Raw genomic sequence first — 21865 nt, forward strand, 5'->3', positions numbered from 1 at the left:
TCTTCAGACTCGGCGGGGTATTAATGATCAGTTTGTAGAACCACCAGGTCGAGATTTTCCCTTGGGGCTTTTGAAGTACTGACATCTGCAAATGTTCAAGGGAAAAAGAGTGACTCTATTACTAAAGGAAATAGCCCTCTCCCTGCCATTAAGCTGACAGGTGAGTCAGCCTGGGCATTATCTCCACTGACTCCTTTCCACCGGTTTCATTCTCTTCTCGGTATGTTTTTAAAGAAAACAATTTTTGCAGACAGCAGCTGGCAGGGCCCTGGGGAGAACCACAGGGGAAAGGAGAAGATTATTACCCCACTGTTGTTTTAACTCGCTGGCTATGCATTGCAGAGTGTACCCTGAAAACCCATGGGCTTCAGGCAGCTGTTATTTCCTCCCTCCTGGACACCCATTCCTGGATAATAATAATAATAATAATAATGATGGTATCATTAAGCACTTATTATATGTCAAGCACTGTTAATCATAATAATAATAATGGCATTTGTTAAGCACTTACTATGTGCAAAGCACTGTTCTAAGCGCTGATCTAAGTGCTGGAGTAGATTCAAGCTAATCAGGTTCGACCCAGTCCCTTTCCCATGTGGGGCCCACAGTGTTAATCCCCATTTTACAGATGAGGTAACTGAGGCCCAGTGAAGTGACTTGCCCAAGGTCACAAGCAAGTGGTGGAGCTGAGATTAGAACCCAGGTCCTTCGAATTCTGAGGCCTGTGCTCTATCCACTAGGCCATTCTGCTTCCCGGGATGGGGAGGGAAAGTTGGGGGAGTGGAGTGGAAAGACTCCCTGGAGAGATTTCAACTTTCATCATCATTTCTCCTCAGGAAAAGGAGGTTCTCTGACAAGCAGGACAGGCGAAATTATTTTGGACTGAGGGGATGACTGGACTCTTTCAGAATAATGCTATTAATAATTGGGGTATTTGTTGCGAGCTTACTATGCTCTAAGTCCTTCACTAAGCACTGGGATAGATACAAGTAATTGGTTTGAACAGAGTCCCTACCCATTCATTGAGCACTTACTGTGTGCAGAGCATTGTATTAAGCACTTGGGAGTACAATACAGCACTAAACAGTCACATTCGCTGCCCACAATGGATTTACAGTCTGTGGGGGGCGGGGGAGACAGACATCAATACAAATAAATAAATGACGGATATGTACATAAGTGCTGTGAGGCTCTGAGGCCTGAGGGGAAGAACAAAGAGAGCAATTCAGGGTGACGCAAAAGTGAGTGGGAGATGAAGAAAAGTGGGGCTTAGTCTGGGAAGGCATCTAGGAGGAGATGGGCCTTCAATAAGGCTTTGAAGGTGGGGAGAGTGGTTGTCTGTCAGATTAGAAGGGGGATGGCATTCCAGATCAAAGGCAGGACGTGGGCTAGGGGTCAGCGGCAAAACAGGCGAGACGTGAACCCCTAGTCCCTTTCAAGAAGTACTTTCAAAAGAAAGCAGCATAACCTAGTGGAAAGAGTGTTGGCCTAGGAGTCAGAGGACACGGGTTCCAATTCCAGCTTCACCACTTGTCTGCTGGGGAACCTTGGGCAAGTCATTTAACTTCTCTGGGTCTCAGTTTCCTCCTCTGTAAAATGGAGATTTAGATTGTGAGCCCCATGTGGGTCATGGACCATGTCCAACCTGATTACCTTGTGGGACAGGGACTGTGTCCAGCCCTGTTATCTTTTAGCTACCCCAGCCCTTAGTACAGTTACTGGCACATAGTAAGTGCTAAACAAATATCTCTAAAAATAATAATAATTATTACAAGTGGCTATAGATAGTGTTCAAGTAAATATTCTGCTACTCTGAGCCCCACTCAACTCACAAAGACCTCTTGCGAATTTTGGTATTCGTTAAATATTTATTATGTGTCAAGCTCATCCTGTAGGCTGTAAGCTTGTTGTGGGCAGGGAACTCTGTTATATCGTACTTTTCCCAAGCTCTTAGCACAGTGATTTGCACACTGAATGAATGTGCTGAATGAATACCACTGATTTATGGAATCACCGGTCTAAGCCCCGGGGTAGGTTCAAGATAATCATGTCGGACACAGTCCCTGTCCCATGTGGGGTTAGTGTGGGGTAGAAGGAGAGGGTAGACAACTCGAGCCTCAGAGCCCTGGTGGAAGACGATCACTGAATGGAGAAAGATGGGCCAAATCAATAACCGAACAAGGGACGTGGCCTAGTGGGTAGAGCCTGGTCCTGGGAGTCATAAGGACCTGGATTCTAATCCTAGCTCTGCCACTTGTCTGCTGTGTGACCTTGGGCAAGTCACTTCACTTCTCTGGGCCTCAGTTCCCTCATCTGTAAAATGGGGATTAAGGCTGTGAGCCCCACGTGGGACAGGGACTGTGTCTAACCTGATTAGCTTGTATCTACCCCAGAGCTTAGACCAGTGCTTGACACATAGTAATAATAATAATAATGGTATTTGTTAAGCACTTACTATTTGCAAAGCACTGTTCTAAGCACTGGGGGGATACAAGGTGATCAGGTTGTCCCACGTGGGGCTCACAGTCTTAATCCCCATTTTACAGATGAGGTAACTGAGGCACAGAGAAGTTAAGTGACTTGCCCAAAGTCAAACAGCTGACAATTGGTGGAGCCGGGATTTGAACCCATGACCTCTGAGTCCAAAGCCCGGGCTCTTTCCTAGTAAGCGCTTAACAAACACCATCATTATTTTTAATAATGATTTTATTCAGTGATTTTTATGATTTTATGAATATTGATTTTATGTTAATAATAATGGCCCACACTGCCAGGCACTGAACTCGCTCGGGGCTCAAAAACAAGTCCGGTGTGAATGAAAAATGAGCCTGGTTACCAAATGGGAAGGCATGGGGGCTCGCATTTAGGTTTTGTCCGCTTTCTCCCCGCGGTTCAGCCAGAAACGCGATAGGGTCGGATGGTGGACTATGAGGTAGCGTCTCACAAAGTGTCATGGTATTTTATTAAGTCAGAAACGTGATAGCTACTGTTGTCACACTTTAACACACAGAACAATTCTTTTGCAAATGAGAAAAGCAGACCCTTCGCAAATGCCTTTCTCCTTACCTCAGGCCTGGAGTAATGCTTCTGAAGCCAAGTGGACTCACATTGTGGTTTTCTGTGCACTCGATCCTTTGGGGAATTCCAGCCAGGGTGATGTGCAGAGGTCGGGGGAGGAATCTGCTCTTCATTTCATTTTCTGCAAAGTTAAAAATGCTACGTTCAGCCGTGTCGTCAGTAATACCGTTGGGGGAAGGTATTCACTTGACATTTGTCTGTCGGTTTGCTGTGGACCGCTCACAGAATGCCACCACCAGACAGTGTTGAGGAGCACAGGCCCTTCTTGTAGACCTGAAATCTTGGGTCGCTCCAGCCCAGCTGGGGAAGGCTTCTGAGTTTTGAAGGATTCTGAGCTAATCTTGCCTGGAGGCAGAGGTGTGCTTCATATGACTTTTGGCTTGCTTTTGCTTCCCAAGCTTAAGAATTGAACTAGCAGACTCACCCCTACCTCACCCAGCTTAGAAAGACATGATACTTTATCCACCTCTCTCTCTTTCTCCCCCTCTCTCTCCCTTTCCTCCTTTCTTTCACTTCTAATTATCTTCTCTCCCTAGGGGAAGCAGCAAGGCCAAGTGGATAGAGCATGGGCCCAGGAGTCAGAAAGACCCGAGTTCTAATCCTGGTTCTGCCACTTGTCTGTTGTGTGAGCTTCGGCAAGTCACTTCACTTCTCTAGGCCTCAGTTCCCTCATCTATAAAATAAGGACTAAGACTGTGAACCCCACATGGGACAGGGACTGTGTCCAACCCAATTTGCTTGTATCCACCCCAGCGCTTAGTACAGTGCCTGGCACATAGTAAGTGCTTAACAAATACCATCATTATTATGATTATTATTCTCATTTTCATTCCCCACCCCTAATCTCCCCTCTGTCTTTTCCCTCTTTTTCTCCCTCTCTGGCCCCTCCAGGTGCTTTTTCTCTTCTAAAATTATGATTTCCTTGCCTCCTCTCTCCCCGCACTTCTTCTGATCATCTTGCACTGATTATAATGATAATAATAATAATGGCATTTGTTAAGCACGTACTATGTGCAAAGCACTGTTCTAAGCGCTGGGGAGGATACAAGGTGATCAAGTTGTCCCATGTGGGTCTCACAGTCTTAATCCCCATTTTACAGATGAGTTAACTGAGGCACAGAGAAGTTAAGTGACTTGCCCAAAGTCACACAGCTGACAAGTGGCGGAGCCGGGATTTGAACCCATGACCTCTGACTCCCAAGCCCGTGCTCTTTCCACTGAGCCACGCTGCTTCTCTACACTATAACAGACACATTCCCTGCCCATTCTGATTTTTATTCAGCATTTCCTATGTGTTAAGCATGCTCATTGCGAGCAGGGAATGTGCCTCTTTATTGTTATATTGTACTCTCCCAAGCACATAGTGCTTTTCACACAGTAAGCACTCAGCGAATACCATTGAATGAATGATAGATGCCCAACAATCAGTTCAGACATAGTCCTTGTCCCATATGGGATTCACTGTCTAAGTGGGACTGGAGAGAGTGGAGAAGATATCCAGCTCTTCATAGAGGAGGAAACTGAGGCCCAGGGTAGTTACATCAATCAGTGGTATTGATTGAGCGCTTACTGTGTGCAGAGCACTATACTAAGTGCTTGGGAGAGTACCATACAACAGAGTTGGTGGACACATTTTTAGACTGTGAGCCCACTGTTGGGTAGGGACTGTCTCTATATGTTGCCAATTTGCACTTCCCAAGCGCTTCAGTGCTCTGCACATAGTAAGCGCTCAATAAATACAATTGATGATGATGATTCCCTGCCCAAACGGAGCTCAAAATCTTGACTAGGATCTCCCATCAGGCAAATGACGGAGTCGGAACTAGAAGCCAGGTCTCCTGACTTCCAGCCATGTGCGCTTTCCATTAGGCCACCAGTCTTCACAGCTCTGGCTGCTGTCTGCGTGTTGTGAGCCTGCTAGGAGCCCAGATGTGGAGAGCAGAGCCCTGCTCTGTCCAGGGTTGGCACAGAGAAAGTTGACCAGATGGGCCGCCCGGCTTCATGCTGGATCCCTTGGAAGAGGCAGGAAGGGGGAAAAGTAGGGCTGGACCAGTGTTGGATGGAAGGAGCGGGCCGCACTGACCCCCCACCTCTGCCACTTGTCTGCTGGGTGACCTTGGGCAAGTCACAACTTCTCTGTGCCTCAGTGACCTCATCTGGAAAATAGGGATTAAAAGTGTGAGCCCCACATGGGACAACCTGATTACCCTGTAATAATAATAATAATAATTGGCATTTGTTAAGCACTTACTATGTGCAAAGCACTGTTCTAAGCGCTGGGGAGGATACAGGGTGATCAGATTGTCCCACGTGGGGCTCACAGTCTTCATCCCCATTTTACAGATGAGGTAACTGAGGCTCAGAGAAGTTAAGTGACTTGCCCAAGGTCACACAGCAGACATGTGGTGGAGCTGGGATTCGAACCCATGACCTCTGACTCCAAAGCCCGTGCTCTTTCCACTGAGCCACGCTGCTTCTCTATCTACCCCAGTGCTTAGAACAGTGCTTAGCACATAGTAAGCACTTAACAAATACCGTAATTATTATTATTGGCCCCAGATAATAATAATAATAATTTTGCTTTTTTTTAAGCACTTACTACGTTCCAGGCACTTTACTGAGTGCTGGAGTACTATTTTATTTATTTTATTTTTATTCTATTTATTTTATTTCTATTCTATTTATTTTATTTTGTTAATATGTTTGGTTTTGTTCTCTGTCTCCCCCTTCTAGACTGTGAGCCCACTGTTGGGTAGGGATTGTCTCTATATGTTGCCGACTTGTACTTCCCAAGCGCTTAGTACAGTGCTCTGCACACAGTAAGCGCTCAATAAATACAATTGATTGACTGAGTAGGTGCAAGGTAATTGGGTTGGGCTCAGTTTCTGTCCCACATAGGGCTCACAGTCTTAATCCCCATTTTACAGATGAGGGAACTGAGGCCCAGGTGATGATGACGATATTTGTTAAGCGCTTACTATATGCCAGGCACTGAAGCACTGGGGTGGATACAAGCAAATCAGGTTGGACACAGTCCCTGTCCCATATGGGGCTCACAATGTCAATCCCCATTTTACAGATGAGGGAAATGAGGCCCAGAGAAATGAAATGACTTGACCAAGGTCACACAGCAGTTAAGTGGAGGAGCCAGGATTCCAGGTCCTTCTGAATCCCAAGCCCGGGCTCTATCCACTAGGCCATGCAGCTTCGCTTGTGCAAGGCTGCCGAAAACTCTCTTGTATCCTGCCGGCTTGCCGAATCCTCACCCAGTCACATTACTGTCAGCCTGACACAAATTTTAAAAACCCTCTTGACGATTTTTTTTTCAAAACCATAATGTCATTTTAGAGAAAAAGCAGAAAAGGTATTTCTGCCTTTTTTGAGGTAAAAGCATTCTTCACTCAAAGAAGAAATCTCAAGATAAGATCTAGAAAGCATATTTCACATAGGCTCCCCTCCAAGCCCTGTAATCATCTCAGTTAGAATTTCCATTGTGTTTATTTCCCTCTTATCCGTGAGCTTTATGGATGAGCTGGAGTTTGAGGATGGGGGAGTTTGACTTTTTTTTTTTTAATATTTTTTTCTGCTCATTGTATTGGCTGCCACTTCCAGGCCCAGAGAGAAAAAACTTGACCTTGACATCTCAAAAAGAGTGGAGAAAGGTCAGCTCAAAGAACAGAGTTTGCAACAACTGCCAGGCACCGGGGACTTTGGCTCCCCCAAGGCCCAAAGGATTCTGGGATTCTCCTCCTGGTACCTTGTACCCACTCCAACTAGGTGCTCAATAAGTGCTACTACTCCTAGTGCTCTTAGTAGCACAAGTACTACAAGCAGCATGGGCCAGTGGATAGATCATGCAGAGCCTGGGACATAGTAAACACTTAACAAATGCCATCGTTATTATTATCATGGGCCCCGGAGTCAGAAGGGCCTGGTTTTCTAACTCCAGCTCTGCCACTTGTCTCCTGTGAGACCTTGGGTGAGTCACTTCACTTGGCCTCAGTTCCCTTATCTGTAAAATGGGGATTAATACTTTGAGCCCCATGTGGGACAGGGACTGTGTCGAACCTGATTAGCTAGTATCTACCCCAACGCTTTCAACACTGCTTAACACATAGTAAGCACTTAACAAATGCCATCATCATCATGATCAGTAGTAGTAGTAGTAGTAGTAGTAGTAGTAGTAGTAGTAATAGTAGTAGTATTTATAGAGCATTTGTTATATACAGAGCTCCCTCTCAGGATTGCACCTGGAGAGTATCCAGTACACTACCAGTCTTGCTAAGGTGTAGACATTCAAATAAATTACAAATAAGGGAAATAATCATTATTATTATTATTATTATTATCGATAAGGGAGGGAGAGTCAAACAGAGGCACACGCATTCCATTCCTAGCTTAGGCGGTGGCTAGCGAGTGGAAGGCCATCTACTACAAGTCAAAACTCACCTGTGCTGGGCAGCAGTAGCACGGAAGAGAGTTGAGGGCAGAAACTCAAGTTTACTGCGCGGAAGAAGGCAATGGTCAACCGCTTCCAGATTTGTACCAAGAAAACTCTATGGATCCACTACCAGAATGATTGCAGATGGAGAGCGGGGCATTCTAGGAGAGATGTATCCATGGCGTCACTATGGGTTGGAGAAGACAAGATATACAGAGCACTGTGCTAAGAGCTGGGGAAAAAATTAACAGGTGGAAATTAGACATAGTTGCTGGCCCCCAAGGGGCTCTCAAGGTAAGAGTATAAGCAGGGAGAGGGGACTTCCAACTGACATAGAAGAAGTGATGAAATAAAATGAACCCAAACAACATAAAAGACAAGGACAGGTAATAATAATATTTGTGGTATTTGTTAGCGCTTATTATGCCAGGCACTGTACTAAGCCCTGGAGTAGATACAAGAGAATTTGTTTGGATGCAATCCCTGTCCCGCATGGGGCTCACCATTTCTATTTCCATTTTATAGATGAACTGACTGAGGCCCAGAGAAGTGAAGTGATTTGCCCAAGGTCACCCAACAGACAACTGGAGGAGCTGGGATTAGAACCCAGGTCCTTCTGACTCCTAGGCCTGTGCTCTATATGCACTTGTGGCCATGCTGCTTCCCAACAGATACATAAAATACAAACTAAGCTGGGAGTCAGAAGGTCATGGGTTCTAATCCCAGCTCCGCCACTTGTCTGCTGGGTGACCTTGGACAAGTCACTTCACTTCTCTGTGCTTCAGTTCCCTCATCTGGAAAATGGGGATTGAGACTGTGAGCCCCACGTGAAACAAGGACTGTGTCCAACCCGATTTGCTTATATCCACCCCAGTGCTTAGTACAGTGCCTGGCACATAGTTAAGCACTTAACAAATCCCATAATTATTATTATTACTATTGTTGCTGCTGCTATAACTATTTTGTATGGTATTTAATAATAATAATAACAATAATTACTATGGTATTTGTTAAGCGCTTATGTGCCAAGCACTGTTCTAAGCACTGGGGTAGATACAAGGTATTCAGGTTGGACACAGTCCCATCCCACATGGGGCTCACAGTCTTAATCTCTGTTTTACAGATGAGGCACAGAGAATAATAAAAATAATGTTGGTATTTGTTAAGCACGTACTATGTACCAAGCACTGTTCTAAGCGCTGGGGTAGATACAAGGTAATCAGATTGTCCCACGGGGGGCTCACAGGCTTCATCCCCATTTTGCAGATGAGGGAACTGGGGCCCAGAGAAGTGAAGTGACTCTCCCAAGGTCACACAGCTGATAAGTGGCAAAGCAGGGATTAGAATCCACGTCCTCTGACTCAAGCCCGAGCTCTTCCACTAGGCATGCTTCTCCCTATAGTATTATTATTAGTGCACATCTTATGCAGATTGATACATATTTATGCATAGGGAATGGAAAGGGCAGGGTGCTTGCCAACAGAAGTGCTTCCAAACTAGCCAACTGTTCCCTGCAAATCCCTGGTGTAGAAATTTGGGTGTTTTTTTTGTTTTTGGGGGGCGGTTTTTGTTCTCCATCAGCCTCAAATTGTGATTCCGAAATGCAACTCCAGGGACCTCTGAATCTGCCATGCATCTGATATTTATGTCCCCTTCTCGCCAGCCTGGTTTGTAGATTTAGGATGAAAACCATTTGGCTTAAACTATTTCCTTCCAGTATTGGCTGGGATATCTGGCAGCGGATTCTACCATTTTTGCCTCTTTCACATCAGCAGTGAGTTCTTCTGACACGGACAGTGCAGGATTCTGCAAAGTAACAGGTCCTGGCAAAACAGTGGCTTCGTTTGCTGGGAATCTAATTGTCCTCCGACTTGAATCTGCCAGGGGATTACAAGGCTTGACATCAAAAACTCATGATCTTTCCATACTGTCTGTTCTCAGCGCGTGTTGGGTGTACCAAATGTGCCCCTGAAGAGTAATTGTGATATAAAAAATGATGTTTCTTTTTCTTTCTTCCCCCCCGCCCCGGCTCCCTTTCTCCTTTTCTATTTTTTTCCGCTGCTCAGGACTGTGACCAGATCCATGTGGACGACGTCTCCTCAGATGACAATGGTCAAGATTTGAGGTGAGGCCCTGCCTCCCTAATTTGGTTCCTGTCCCCCTTCCATCCCAACCGCCCCTCTCCCTCCCGAGGCAGAGAGGCATTTGCTTTATTGATCTAAACTCCAGATCGGTTAGAGGAGTGGAGAGAAGTTGGCTCAACCGGGTTCTCGATAGGCGGTCCGGTAAAATGTTCGGTGAAGCTACGAAGATTGAAGCTGTTTGTGAAAATGGGAGTTTAGGATTATCTATGGATTTGGGCTATCCATGCCTGCCCTCTTCCCCATCTTCTTCCAGCTTCTCTGCTTTGGTCTTTATAGTCGGCTTATTTTACCCTTTTTATTACTTCTTTATATATTATTTTACTGCTCCTCTAGACTGTAAGCTTGTTGTGGGCAGGGAACATGTCTACCAAATCTGTTGTCCTCTCCCAAGCGCTCTGCACACGGTAAGGGCTCAATAAATATGATTGATGGATTGATTGATGGATGGATGGATTGCAGCAGCGCAGCCTAGTAGAGCGAACCCGGGCCCAGGAGTCAGAAGGACCTGGGTTCTAATCGTGACTCTGCCACTTGTCTTCTGTGTGACCTTGGTCAAGTCGCTTTACTGTGCCTCAGTCCCCTCATCTGTTAAATGGGATTAAGACCCTGAGTCCCATGTGGGACAGGGACCGTGTTCCTGTTGTATCCTCCCCAGTACTTAGTACAGTGTCTGGCACATAGTAAACACTAAACAAATACCCTAAAAAAAAGAAAGAAGATCGCTTCGGAATCTGGCACATAAACGCTAAACAAATATCCTGAAGTAAAAAAGAAGATTGCTTTGGCAATGAGTTCTGAACCGAATTCCACTCATGGTGGTTTCCCCCATCCGGCCATCCCTTTGTCTCCCCTCCGGCCTCCACTGGACCTCTTCCCCTCTCTCCGCAGCACGTACAACTTCTCGGCAGACGGCTTCCACAGCTCGGCAGCGGGGGCAAGTCTGTGCCTGGGCTCCGGGGTCCATGGCGGTGTGGACTGGATGAGGAAGTTGGCATTCCGCTACCGGCGGGTGAAGGAGATGTACAACACCTACAAGAACAACGTCGGAGGTGAGCGGAGGCCCAGGCCTCCCCGGAGGCTGTCCACTAATTCCGCCCCACTTCCCGCCCTTGGCCCCACCTCCAATAGACTGTAAGCTTGTTGTGGGCAGGGAATATGTCTGTTTATTATTCTATTGTACTCTCCCAAGTGCTTAGTACAGCGCTCTGCACATAGTAAGCGCTCAATAAATACGACTGACTGACTGAATGAACATGGGCACAATGATGCCATTAGCCCTGGGTCCCTTGTGCATCACCCTGACTTGCTCTCTTCATTCATCCCCCGCTCCAAGCCCCACAGCACTTATCTACATATCTATCATTTATTTATGTATATTAATGTCTGTCTCCCCTCTTCTAGACTGTAAGTTCATTGTGGGCAAGGAATGTGTCAGTTATACTGTTATATTGTACTCTCCCAAATGCTTAATACAGTGCTCTGCCCACAGTAAGCGCTCAATAAAGACGACTGACAGACTGTCACAGGTGACGAAAGTCATCACAGACCTGGAAGCAATTCTCGGGATCATCTAAACGCTTTGATCTTGTCTATTTCACCCCCGACCTCTCGTCCACGTCCTGCCTTTGGCTGGAACGCCCTCCCTCTTCATATCCGATGACTCTTCCCACCTACAAAGCTTTATTGAAGGCCCATCTCTTCCAAGAGGCTTTCCCTAAGGCCTCCTCTCCTCTTCTCCCACTCCCTTCTGCATCGCCCTGATCTGCTCCTTTTATTCATCCCCCTTCCCAGCCCCACAGCACTTATATACCTGTCCGCAATTTCATTTATTTGTATTAATGTCTGCCTCCTGCTCTAGACTGTCAGGTCGTTGTGGGCAGGGAATGTGCCTGTTGTATTGTTGTTTTGTCCTCGCCTATGCACTTAGTACAGTGCTCTGCACACAGTCAGTGCTCAATAAATAATAATGATGGTATTTGTTAAGCACTCACTATGTGCAAAGCACTGTTCTAAGCGCTGGATACTATTGACTGACTGACTGGCTGAAGGAAGACCTCTTGGAGATAGAGAAGCAGCGTGGCTCACTGGAAAGAGCCCGGGCTTTGGAGTCAGAGTTCATGGGTTCAAATCCTGGCTCTGCCAATTGTCAGCTGTGTGACTTTGGGGAAGTCACTTCTCTGGGCCTCAGTTACCTCATCTGTAAAATGGGGGTTAGGACTGTGAGCCCCACGTGGGACAACCAGATCACCTTGTAACCTCCCCAGTGCTTAGTAAGTGCTTAATAAATGTCATCATTATTATTATTATATGCTTTTAATAGGGTTCCGAAGCAGGGCGGAGAGTGGTGGTGTGTTAGATATCATCATCATCATCAATCGTATTTATTGAGTGCTTGCTATGTGCAGAGCACTGTACTAAGTGCTTGGGAAGTAGAAATTGGCAACATATAGAGACAGTCCCTACCCAACAGTGGGCTCACAGTCTAAAAGGGGGAGACAGAGAACAAAACCAAGCATACTAACAAAATAAAATAAATAGAATAGATATGTACAAATAAATAGAGTAATAAATATGTACAAACATATATACATATATACAGGTGCTGTGGGGAAGGGAAGGAGGTAAGATGGGGGGGATGGAGAGGGGGACGAGGGGGAGAGGGAGGAGGGGGCTCAGTGTGGGAAGGCCTCCTGGAGGAGGTGAGCTCTCAGCAGGGCCTTGAAAGGAGGAAGGTATGAAGAGGGAGGGCATTCTGGGCCAGATGCAGGACGTGGACGGGGGGTCAGTGGTGAGGTGGACGAACACTCCTCTGGAGGTTCGTGAAACGTCTTCCTGGGTGTGGGTTTCCCCGCCGCAGGCTTGATGGGAGCACCCAAGAGGGATACCTGGCTGCAGCTGCGATCGGAGCTGGAAGCCCTGACGGACCTCTGGCTCACGCAAGCTCTCAAGGCCCTGAATCTCATCCATTCCCGGTAAGTGCCTCCCTGTCCGCCCACCCCCCCACCCCCTTACCCACGGTGACCCAGCCTGGCCCCGTGGTGACACGCAAGGACGCTGCACCAGGAGTACAGGCCTGGTGATCAGGAGGTTATGGGTTTTAATTCTGACCCAGCCACTTGTTGGCTGTGAGACCCTGGGCAAGTCACTTCACTTCTCTGGCCATCATCGGGAAAATGGGGATTGAGACTGTGAGCCGTGTGTGGGACAGGGATTGGGTCCAACCTTGATTTGTTTGTAGCCATCCCAGCATTTACTTCAGTGCTTGACACATATCAATCATATTTACTGAGTGCTTACTGTGTGCAGAGCACTGTACTAAGTGCTTGGGAAGTACAAATTGGCAACATATAGAGACAGTCCCTACCCAACAGTGGGCTCACAGTCTAGAAGGGGGAGACAAAACCAAACACACTAACAAAATAAAATAAATAGAATAGATATGTACAAGTAAAATAAATAAATAAATAAATAAATAGAGTAATAAATATGTACAAATATACATGCACATATACAGTAAACAATTAACAAATGCCATTTCTATTATTATTATTATTATTAATAATGACCTTGATTCATTCACACACTCATTCAATCATATTTATTGAGCACTTACTATGTGCAAAGCACCAAACTGAGTACTTGGGAGAGTACAAAAAGCAATAAACATACACATTCCCTGATAGGGTTCTAATCCCGGCTCCACCACATGTCCACTCTGTGACCTTGGGCAAGTCACTATTTCTCAGTTCTTTACAGTTCTCTCATTTCATTCATTCGTTCGATCATATTTATTGAGCACTTACTGTGTGCAGAGCACTGTACTAAGTGCTTGGCAAGTACAAGTTGGCAACATATAGAGATGGTCCCTACCCAACAGCAGGCTCACAGTCTAGAAGGGGGAGACAGACAACAAAACAAAACATGTGGACAGGTGTCAAGTCACCAGAATAAATAAAAATAAAGCTAGATGCACATCATTAATAAAATAAATAGAATAGTTAATATGTACAAGTAAAATAAATAGAGCAATAAATCTGTACAAACATATATACAGGTGCTGTGGGGAGGGGAAAGAGGTAGGGGAGGGGGGATGGGGAGGAGGAGAGGAAAAAGGGGGCTCATTTGTGAAATGGGGATTAAAACTGGGAGCTCCATTCATTCATTCAATCGTATTTATTGAGCACTTACTGTGTGCAGAGCACTGTACTTAGCGCTTGGGAAGTACAAGTTGGCAACATATAGAGACGGTCCCTACCCAACAGCGGGCTCACAGTCTGGGACAGGGACTTGTGTCCAGCCTGAGTAGCTTATATCTACCCCAGCGCTTAGTACAGTGCCTGGCACATAGTAAGCACTTAACAAATACCATAAAAAATGCAGCTGGTTGCCAGCTTCCAGAGAGATTATAGGAGGGTTTTGAGCGCTCTGGTCTGGTGGATGTGGGGAGGGGAAAAGGAAACAGAAGCCCCACAACACCCAGTGCCATCAGGAGGCCCCTTCATCCTGGTCAGACCCTGAGTCTTGGTGGAACTGGCATTGTTATCTTCTGTGCTGCTACAGGCTTTGGGGGTCAGTGCATCCCCTCCCAGGAGTAAACCCCAACATGCCACCTATCATTGGCATGGGCTTCTCTAGGGACGGGAGGGAGAGACGAGACGAGAAATGAGGGGGTCTCTGCCTCAGCTGATGGAGGGGTTAATCAGAGCCATTCTCTCCCCACACCCTCCAAGCTTGCCATGACCCTACCTTGACCTAGTGAAGGCACGGCCTAGACCTAGCAGCATGGCCTAGTGGAAAGAACGCGGTCTCAGGAGACAGAGGACCTGGGTTCTAATTCCAGCTCCTCCACTTGTCTGCTGTGTGACCACTTCACTTCTCTGGGCCTCAGTTCCCTCATCTGGAAAATGAGGATTAAGACTGTGAGCCCTAGGTGGGACCCAGACAGTGTCTGACCCAATTATCTTCTATTTACCACTGCGCTTAGTACCGTGCCCTTGTGCACAGTAAGCTCTTCACAAATACCATTATTATTATTAAGTTTCCCTTGGGGTGGACTCATGTGTTGTGATTGATTTCCCAGGCCCAACTGTGTCAACGTGCTGGTCACCACAACCCAACTCATCCCGGCCCTTGCTAAAGTCCTCCTGTATGGCTTGGGCACAGTCTTCCCCATAGAGAACATCTACAGTGCAACCAAGACAGGTAAGAGTGAATCTGGGCCTCCCCGAGGTAAGAATCCCTCTCCCCCTGCCCCCTGCCACCCCTGAGAGGGCAGCGTCACTTAGGAAGTCCGGGGGAGGAGGTGGAATTCCAGCCCGCGACCGCCATGTCACCGAGGCTGCATTCTTCTCCCTGGGGGTTTGATGGATGTGACCCTCAGGGTCAAAGAGGAAAATCTGTCCCATTGACCCTGTGGAGGGAGAGAAGCCTAAGGAGGCTTAACCAAGCACCTCTAAACACCAACGAGGAGGAGGAGAAAGAGGAAGAGTACTTAGTACAGTGCTTTGCACACAGTAAGTGCGCAATAAAAACGATTGAATGATTGGATGAATGAGGAGAAGGAGGAGGAGGAGTGACCAGACCAGGCAGGTGAAGAGACGTGTCAGGAGTGGAGCCCAGGAATCCTGTTTCCCAGCCCTGCCCTGGTTTACCGGTCCGATAGCTGATACACCCCCTGAAAACTAGGAGTAGCAGCCAAGGATCACATCGGCTGGATAGAAAGGAGCTCGAATAAACGTGTGGATGAGTGATCCACAGAGGGGGTGGCTAAAGGAGAGATTGGGGAAGGAGAGGGAGGAGGGGTGGTGGGACGTGAAGGGGGGCCAAGCCATCCATGCCTGAATGACAGAGGGCGACTGTCCAAGAAGGCCCCAAAGTTATGTGATTCCTCACTTTGCCTCTGCCGGAGAAAGAACAAAGGGCTGGAAGGACCACTGTCCTAATTCAGGAGGACCTTACAGGAGGGATTAGGGGAGCTCTCCTCAGCCATCCCGGGGCTATCCAAGGCGACCCTTCCATCCATCCTGGGCTTCTAACGTTGCCCCCTCCCTTCACGTACAGGGAAAGAGAGCTGCTTTGAGAGGATAATGCAGAGGTTCGGCAGGAAAGCTGTGTACGTCGTAATAGGAGACGGTGTAGAAGAGGAACAAGGAGCGAAGAAGGTATTTTCCTTTCTGGTGTGTCGGCTAGGTTTCATGTTCTCGGTGGGGCCGGGGGGAACTTTTCTTCCAATGACCCGCCTGCGTTTGGACGGAAAGGGGACTTTTGCTCTGCCGTCTCTTTGCATTTGCCAATCCCAAAGGCGTCCTGAGCGATTTCCTTGCATAAATCCCTCTCCCACCTCCGTGGTGGCCTTCCTTGGTTGTCCCTGGCCTTTTCGCTTGGGAGCCCAGAGAGGTTTTCTCTGCTCTGTGGCAGGAACTGTGCCTGGTTAATAAAGTCAGCATTAGACTTAGTCATTAGCATTAGTCAGTCTTTTAGACTGTGAGTCCACTGTTGGGTAGGGACTGTCTCTATATGTTGCCACCTTGTACTTCCCAAGTGCTTAGTACAGTGCTCTGCACACAGTAAGCGCTCAATAAATACGATTGATTGATTGATTAGATCTATGACAAAGAAAGCCCCGCTTTTACGATCTCAGACGAATAGTCGGGGGCCGTGTGGGAATAGCTGGCTGAGGGTGAGGGACGGTGGTGGCAACAGGGAACGATAGAGCACCGGCCTGGGAGTCAGAAGGTCCTGGATTCTAATCCCGGCTCTGCTGAGTCTACTGTGTGACCTTAGGCAAGTCACTTCACTTCTCTGGGCCTCAGTGACCTCATCTGTAAAATGGGGATTAACACTCCATGTGGAACCGGTACTGTGTCCAACCTTGTATCTACCCCAGTGCTTAGAACACATAGTAAGTGCTTAATGACTACCATCATCATCGTAATCAGGGTCCAAATAGAACTATCAGTTTCAGGGACAAGGGAAGAACAGGTATTGAATCCCCATTTTGCAGATGAGGGAACTGAGGCCCAGAGAACTGAAGCGATTTGCCCAGCATCACACAACAAGCAAGTGGCAGAGTTGGGATTAGTAAATAGTAGTAGTAGTAGTAGTAGTAGTAGTAGTAGTAGTAGTAGTAGTAGTAGTGGTGGTGGTGGTGTTGGGTAGGGACTGTATATGTTGCTAATTTGTACTTCCCAAGCGCTTAGTACAGTGCTCTGCACACAGTAAGCACTCAATAAATACGATTGATTGATTGATTGATTGTAAATAGTTCTATTTGCTATTCTATTTATTTTGTTAATGATGTGCATCTAGCTTTATTTTTATTTATTCTGATGACTTGACATCTGTCCACGTGTTTTGTTTTGTTGTCTGTCTCCCCCTTCTAAACTGTGAGCGTGCTGTTGGGTAGGGACCGTCTCTATATGTTGCCGACTTGTACTTCCCAAGAGCTTAGTACAGTGCTCTGCACACAGTAAGCGCTCAATAAATCTGATTGATTGAATGAATGAATGATTAGACCCCAGGCCCTGGGCTCTTTCCACTAGGCCATCCTGCTTCTCCATCGGCCCGGTGGGAGGAGGGACGTTCCAGAGGACATCTCTGGGGTCTAGCACCTGTGGTGTCCAGTACAAACCAGTGCTCCGGCTGTGTCCGTTGGGCGCCTGTACTGAGCGCTTGCGATTCTACACTAGAGAAACAGTAGGGCATAGTGGATAGAGCACGGGCCTTAGAGTCAGAAGGTCACGGGTTCCACCCCGGGCTCCGCCGCTTGTCTGCTGTGTGACCTTGGGCATGCCTGTTGACTTCTCTGAGCCTCAGTTACCTCATCTGAAAAATGGGGATTGAGAAGGTGAGCCCCACATGGAACAGGGGACTGTGTCCAACTCAATTTATTTATTTTACTTGTACATATCTATTCTATTTATTTTATTTCGTTAGTATGTTTGACTTTGTTCTCTGTCTCCCCCTTTTAGACTGTGAGCCCACTGTTGGGTAGGGACTGTCTCTATATGTTGCCAATTTGTACTTCCCAAGCGCTTAGTACAGTGCTCTGCACATAGTAAGCGCTCAATAAATGCGATTGATGATGATGATTTGCTTGAATCCACCCCAGCAGTGCCTGGCACATAGTAAGCGCTTAACAAATGCCGTCATTATTATTATTATCCCTGGTCATGGGTGCTGGGAGCTGGAGATGGGGGGCTGAAGGCAGTGGGAGCGAGGGATGGGAGCTGGGGAACCAGGGGCCAAGCTCCCTTGAAGCAGACGAAGGCTGGAAGAGGCCCCTTGTCCTGCTTCAGCTCTGGTCCCTAAGCATTAATAGAAGTCTTCTTCCCCCAGGCCCTGATTGATGGAACTCATTAGTCTGGGCTGCCGCACACCTGAGAGGGAGAAAATATGAGCCCTGAGAAAAGAGAGCCTTCCCTCCCTTCTGCTGACAGCATTGATAATATCTCAATTTGAGTGGGCCATTTTTCTCCACCTCGCTGCAAGTGATAAATCTGCCGGAGTTCTGCAGGTGGCAGGTCCCTGGCTACTCCCCCCGGGGGCGGGGATTCCTCCCCCGCTTCCTTTGTTATTTTTTTTTCTTTTTTAGGAAAAATGGAATCTCCTCCATAAGGGAGTGATATGATGGAAGAGAACCAAAATCATTTCTTCAGTGTGGAGCTGGAGGGGTGACTCAGAGCCTCCGAGGGATTGGGTGACTTCACCCTACTAGGTCCCCCGGGGACCCCTCCTCTTTCTCCCAAGTAGAATTGGGGTGATCGGGGGCAGCTGGGGGAGATTTCATTCATTCATTCAATCGCATTTATTGAGCGCTTACTGTGTGCAGAGCACTGTACTAAGCGCTTGGGAAGTACAAGTTGGCAACATATAGAGACGGTTCCTACCCAACAATGGGCTCACAGTCTAGAAGGGAGAGACAAACAACAAAACAAGTAGACAGAGCCAATCAGGTTGGACACAGTCCCTGTCCCAGATGGGACTCATAGTCCTCATCCCCATTTTCCAGATGAGGTATCAGTGTTTTTCCAGAGGGCACTTTTCAGGGTCTTGCGCTCTTTAGAGAAGCAGTGTGGCCTAATAGATAGAGCACAAGCCTGGAAGTCAGAAGGATCTGGGTTCTAACCCCGGCTCCACCACTCATCTGCCGTGGGATCTAGGGCAAGTCGCTTCGCTTCTCTGGGCCTCAGTTCCCTCATCTGTAAAATGGGGGTGAAGACTGTGAGCCCTATGTGGGACAGGGACTGCGTCCTACCCGATAGCCTCATATCTACCCCAGGGCTTGGCACATAGTAAGCGCTTAACAAATACCATTATCATCATCATTATTATTATTATCAGTGACCTCATCTATAAAAAATGGGTATTAGGAGTGTGAGCCCACTGTGAGATAATAATAATAATAATAATAACAGCATTTATTAAGTGCTTGCTATGTGCAAAGCACTGTTCTAAGCGCTGGGAAGATTACAAGGTGATCAGGTTGTCTCACAGGGGGGCTCACAGTCTCAATCCCCATTTTACAGATGAGGTAACTGAGGCACAGAGAAGTTAAGTGACTTGCCTAAAGTCACACAGCTGACAGTTGACAGAGTCGGGATCTGAACCCATGACCTCTGACTCCAAAGCCCGGGCTTTTTCCACTGAGCCACACTGCTTCTCCACAGATGGGAACTGTGTCCAACCTGATTAACTTGTATCTAACCCAGTTCTTAGAACAGGGCTTGGTATATGGTAAGTAATAATAATAATAATGATGATGGCATTTGTTAAGTGCTTACTATGTGCCAAACACTGTTCTAAGCGCTGGGGGGGATGCAAGGTGATCAGATTGTCCCACGAGGGGCTCACAGTCTTAATCCCCATTTTACAGATGAGGTAACTGAGGCCCAGAGAAGTTAAGTGACTTGCCCAAGGTCACACAGCTGACAAGTGGCGGAGGAGGGATTAGAACTCATTACCTCTGGCTCCCAAGCCCGGGCTCTTCCCACTGAACCACGCACGCTGCTGTATGTAACAAGGCTCATCTTGTTTTATGCTGTGGAGTTGTCTCCGACCCGTAGTGACCCCATGGACAGATCTCTCCCAGTACGCCCACAGTCTCCATCTGCAATCATTCTGGTAGTGTATCCTGAGCGTTTTCTTGGTCAAAATCCGGAAGTGGTTTACCATTGCCGCCTTCCGCGCAGTAAACCCAAGTCTCCACCCTCGACTCTCTCCCATGCTGCTGCTGCCCAGCACAGGGGGAGTTCTGACTTGTAGCAAATTGCCTTCCAATCATTAGCCACTGCCCAAGCTAGAAGTGGAATGGGTAATAATAATAATAATAATAATAATAATAATAATAATAATAATAATAATAATAATGGCATTTGTTAAGCGCTTACTATGTGCAGAGCACTGTTCTAAGCGGTGGGGGGGATACAAGGTGATCAGGTTGTCCCACGTGGGGCTCACAGTCTTAATCCCCATTATACAAATGAAGTTACTGAGGCTCAGAGAAGTGAATCAATCAATCAATCAATCGTATTTATTGAGCGCTTACTGTGTGCAGAGCACTGTACTAAGCACTTGGGAAGTACAAGTTGGCAACATATAGAGACAGTCCCTACCCAACAGTGGGCTCACAGTCTAAAAGGGGGAGACAGAGAACAAAACCAAACATACTAACAAAATAAAATAAATAGAATGGATATGTACAAGTAAAATAAATAGAGTAATAAATATATACAAATATATATACATATATCCAGGTACTGTGGGGAAGGGAAGGAGGTAAGATGGGTGGATGGAGAGGGGGACGAGGGGGAGAGGAAGGAAGGGGCTCAGTCTGGGAAGGCCTTCTGGAGGAGGTGAGCTCTCAGTAGGGTCTTGAAGGGAGGAAGTGAAGTGACTTGCCCAAGGTCACACAGCAGACATGTGGCGGAGCTGGCATTCAAACCCATGACCTCTGACTCCAAAGCCCGTGCTCTTTCCACTGAGCCACAATGCTTCTCTAAGCCAAGGGTAGGCCTTGGCTTGACTTTCTTTCCCGTAGCGGAGCCTGGTAGAGGACTGGAAACGCTCCAAGTACCATCCTGAGAGGGGGTTGAACAAGTACCATATTTATTATGATTATTATTGTGTTCCAGCACAACATGCCATTCTGGAGGATCTCTTGCCACGCGGACCTGGAGGCCCTCCGACACGCCCTGGAGTTGGAGTACTTATAGCACAGGGCCAGCAGGCCGAAGCCCGAGGGGGGAGAGAGCCACTGGCCCCTCAGAACCACACCGTGGGCCTTCCTCATCGGGGCTGAGCGGGGACACGCTGACAGATGGACAGACCCCACTGGGGAAGGTGCCTTGCCTCACAAACTTGGGGAGGGGCTCCTGGGGGAAAGTCTTCTCCCTCTCTCCCCTCCCCTAGCCCCCCAACACCCCTCCCCAGCTCCCCACCATGGACTTGAAGGATTTGGAGTTGGGAGAGTCGAGCAACCGGAGGCTGAACGTCAGGCTGGCTTCCTCTCGCCGGCCCGGACCCCCCTGCCCTACCGCCCAATCCATCCATCGATCCACTGGTGGTATTTATTGAGTGCTTCCCGTGTGGTGAGCGCCGTGCTGAGTGCGAGGGAGAGGACGGTTGCCGCACTCCCTGACCTCGAGTAACTTACAAAGTAGAGAGGAGGGGTGCTCAGGGGTGAGTTGCTTAGGAAGGGACTTGGGAATGCTCCCAACTCTCGGGAATCGGCAGAGCGGGCGGGGGAAGTGAAGAAAAGTATGTACATCCCCGGACTTGTGGGTGGGCAGGTTCAGGATGGATTTGAGGACCAGTGGGAGGGACGGGGGTGGGGTTCTGGCTTCTTTTTTTTTTAATTTATGAACTAATCTCATTACTCTGGTATTACGCGCTTGTACCTGTCATTGGGGTTTTGTTGTCGCTGGTTTTATTTTTTTAAACGGTTGCAGGGGGTTTTCGGTTCTAATTTAAAAGACGCCCTTCTCCGGGCAGTCCTCCGGGGTGGGATCTGACCGTGTACATCCCCGAAGATGTACATCGGGAAGATCTCTGGCTTATAGTTCTTCTCAAGAACCTTTCCTGGATGTTCGGGGCCATGCGTTGTGTCTCCGCGGTGCCTTACTCGGCCGCCTGGTTTTGGGGGGCGGGGAGGGGAAACCTTGTGATGGATTGAAAGGCATTGAATAAAACCTCGTTTACATTT

General features: G+C 47.6%; 1 protein-coding gene across 3 annotated transcripts in view; it reads left to right on the forward strand.

Annotated features, from left to right (window-relative positions):
• EYA2 (EYA transcriptional coactivator and phosphatase 2) overlaps positions 1-21865 on the forward strand; it is a 193525-nt gene extending 171660 nt beyond the window's left edge. For all 3 annotated transcript variants that reach the window (XM_038750190.1, XM_038750191.1, XM_038750192.1), the window contains 6 exons: positions 9586-9644; positions 10552-10712; positions 12521-12635; positions 14744-14865; positions 15724-15824; positions 20796-21865. In XM_038750190.1, coding sequence (XP_038606118.1) covers positions 9586-9644; positions 10552-10712; positions 12521-12635; positions 14744-14865; positions 15724-15824; positions 20796-20876 — 639 coding nt within the window. In that variant the 3' untranslated portion in view covers positions 20877-21865. The remainder of the gene's footprint in view (positions 1-9585; positions 9645-10551; positions 10713-12520; positions 12636-14743; positions 14866-15723; positions 15825-20795) is intronic.

This window comes from Tachyglossus aculeatus, chromosome 8, assembly GCF_015852505.1.
Source record: "Tachyglossus aculeatus isolate mTacAcu1 chromosome 8, mTacAcu1.pri, whole genome shotgun sequence".
NCBI lineage: Eukaryota > Metazoa > Chordata > Mammalia > Monotremata > Tachyglossidae > Tachyglossus > Tachyglossus aculeatus.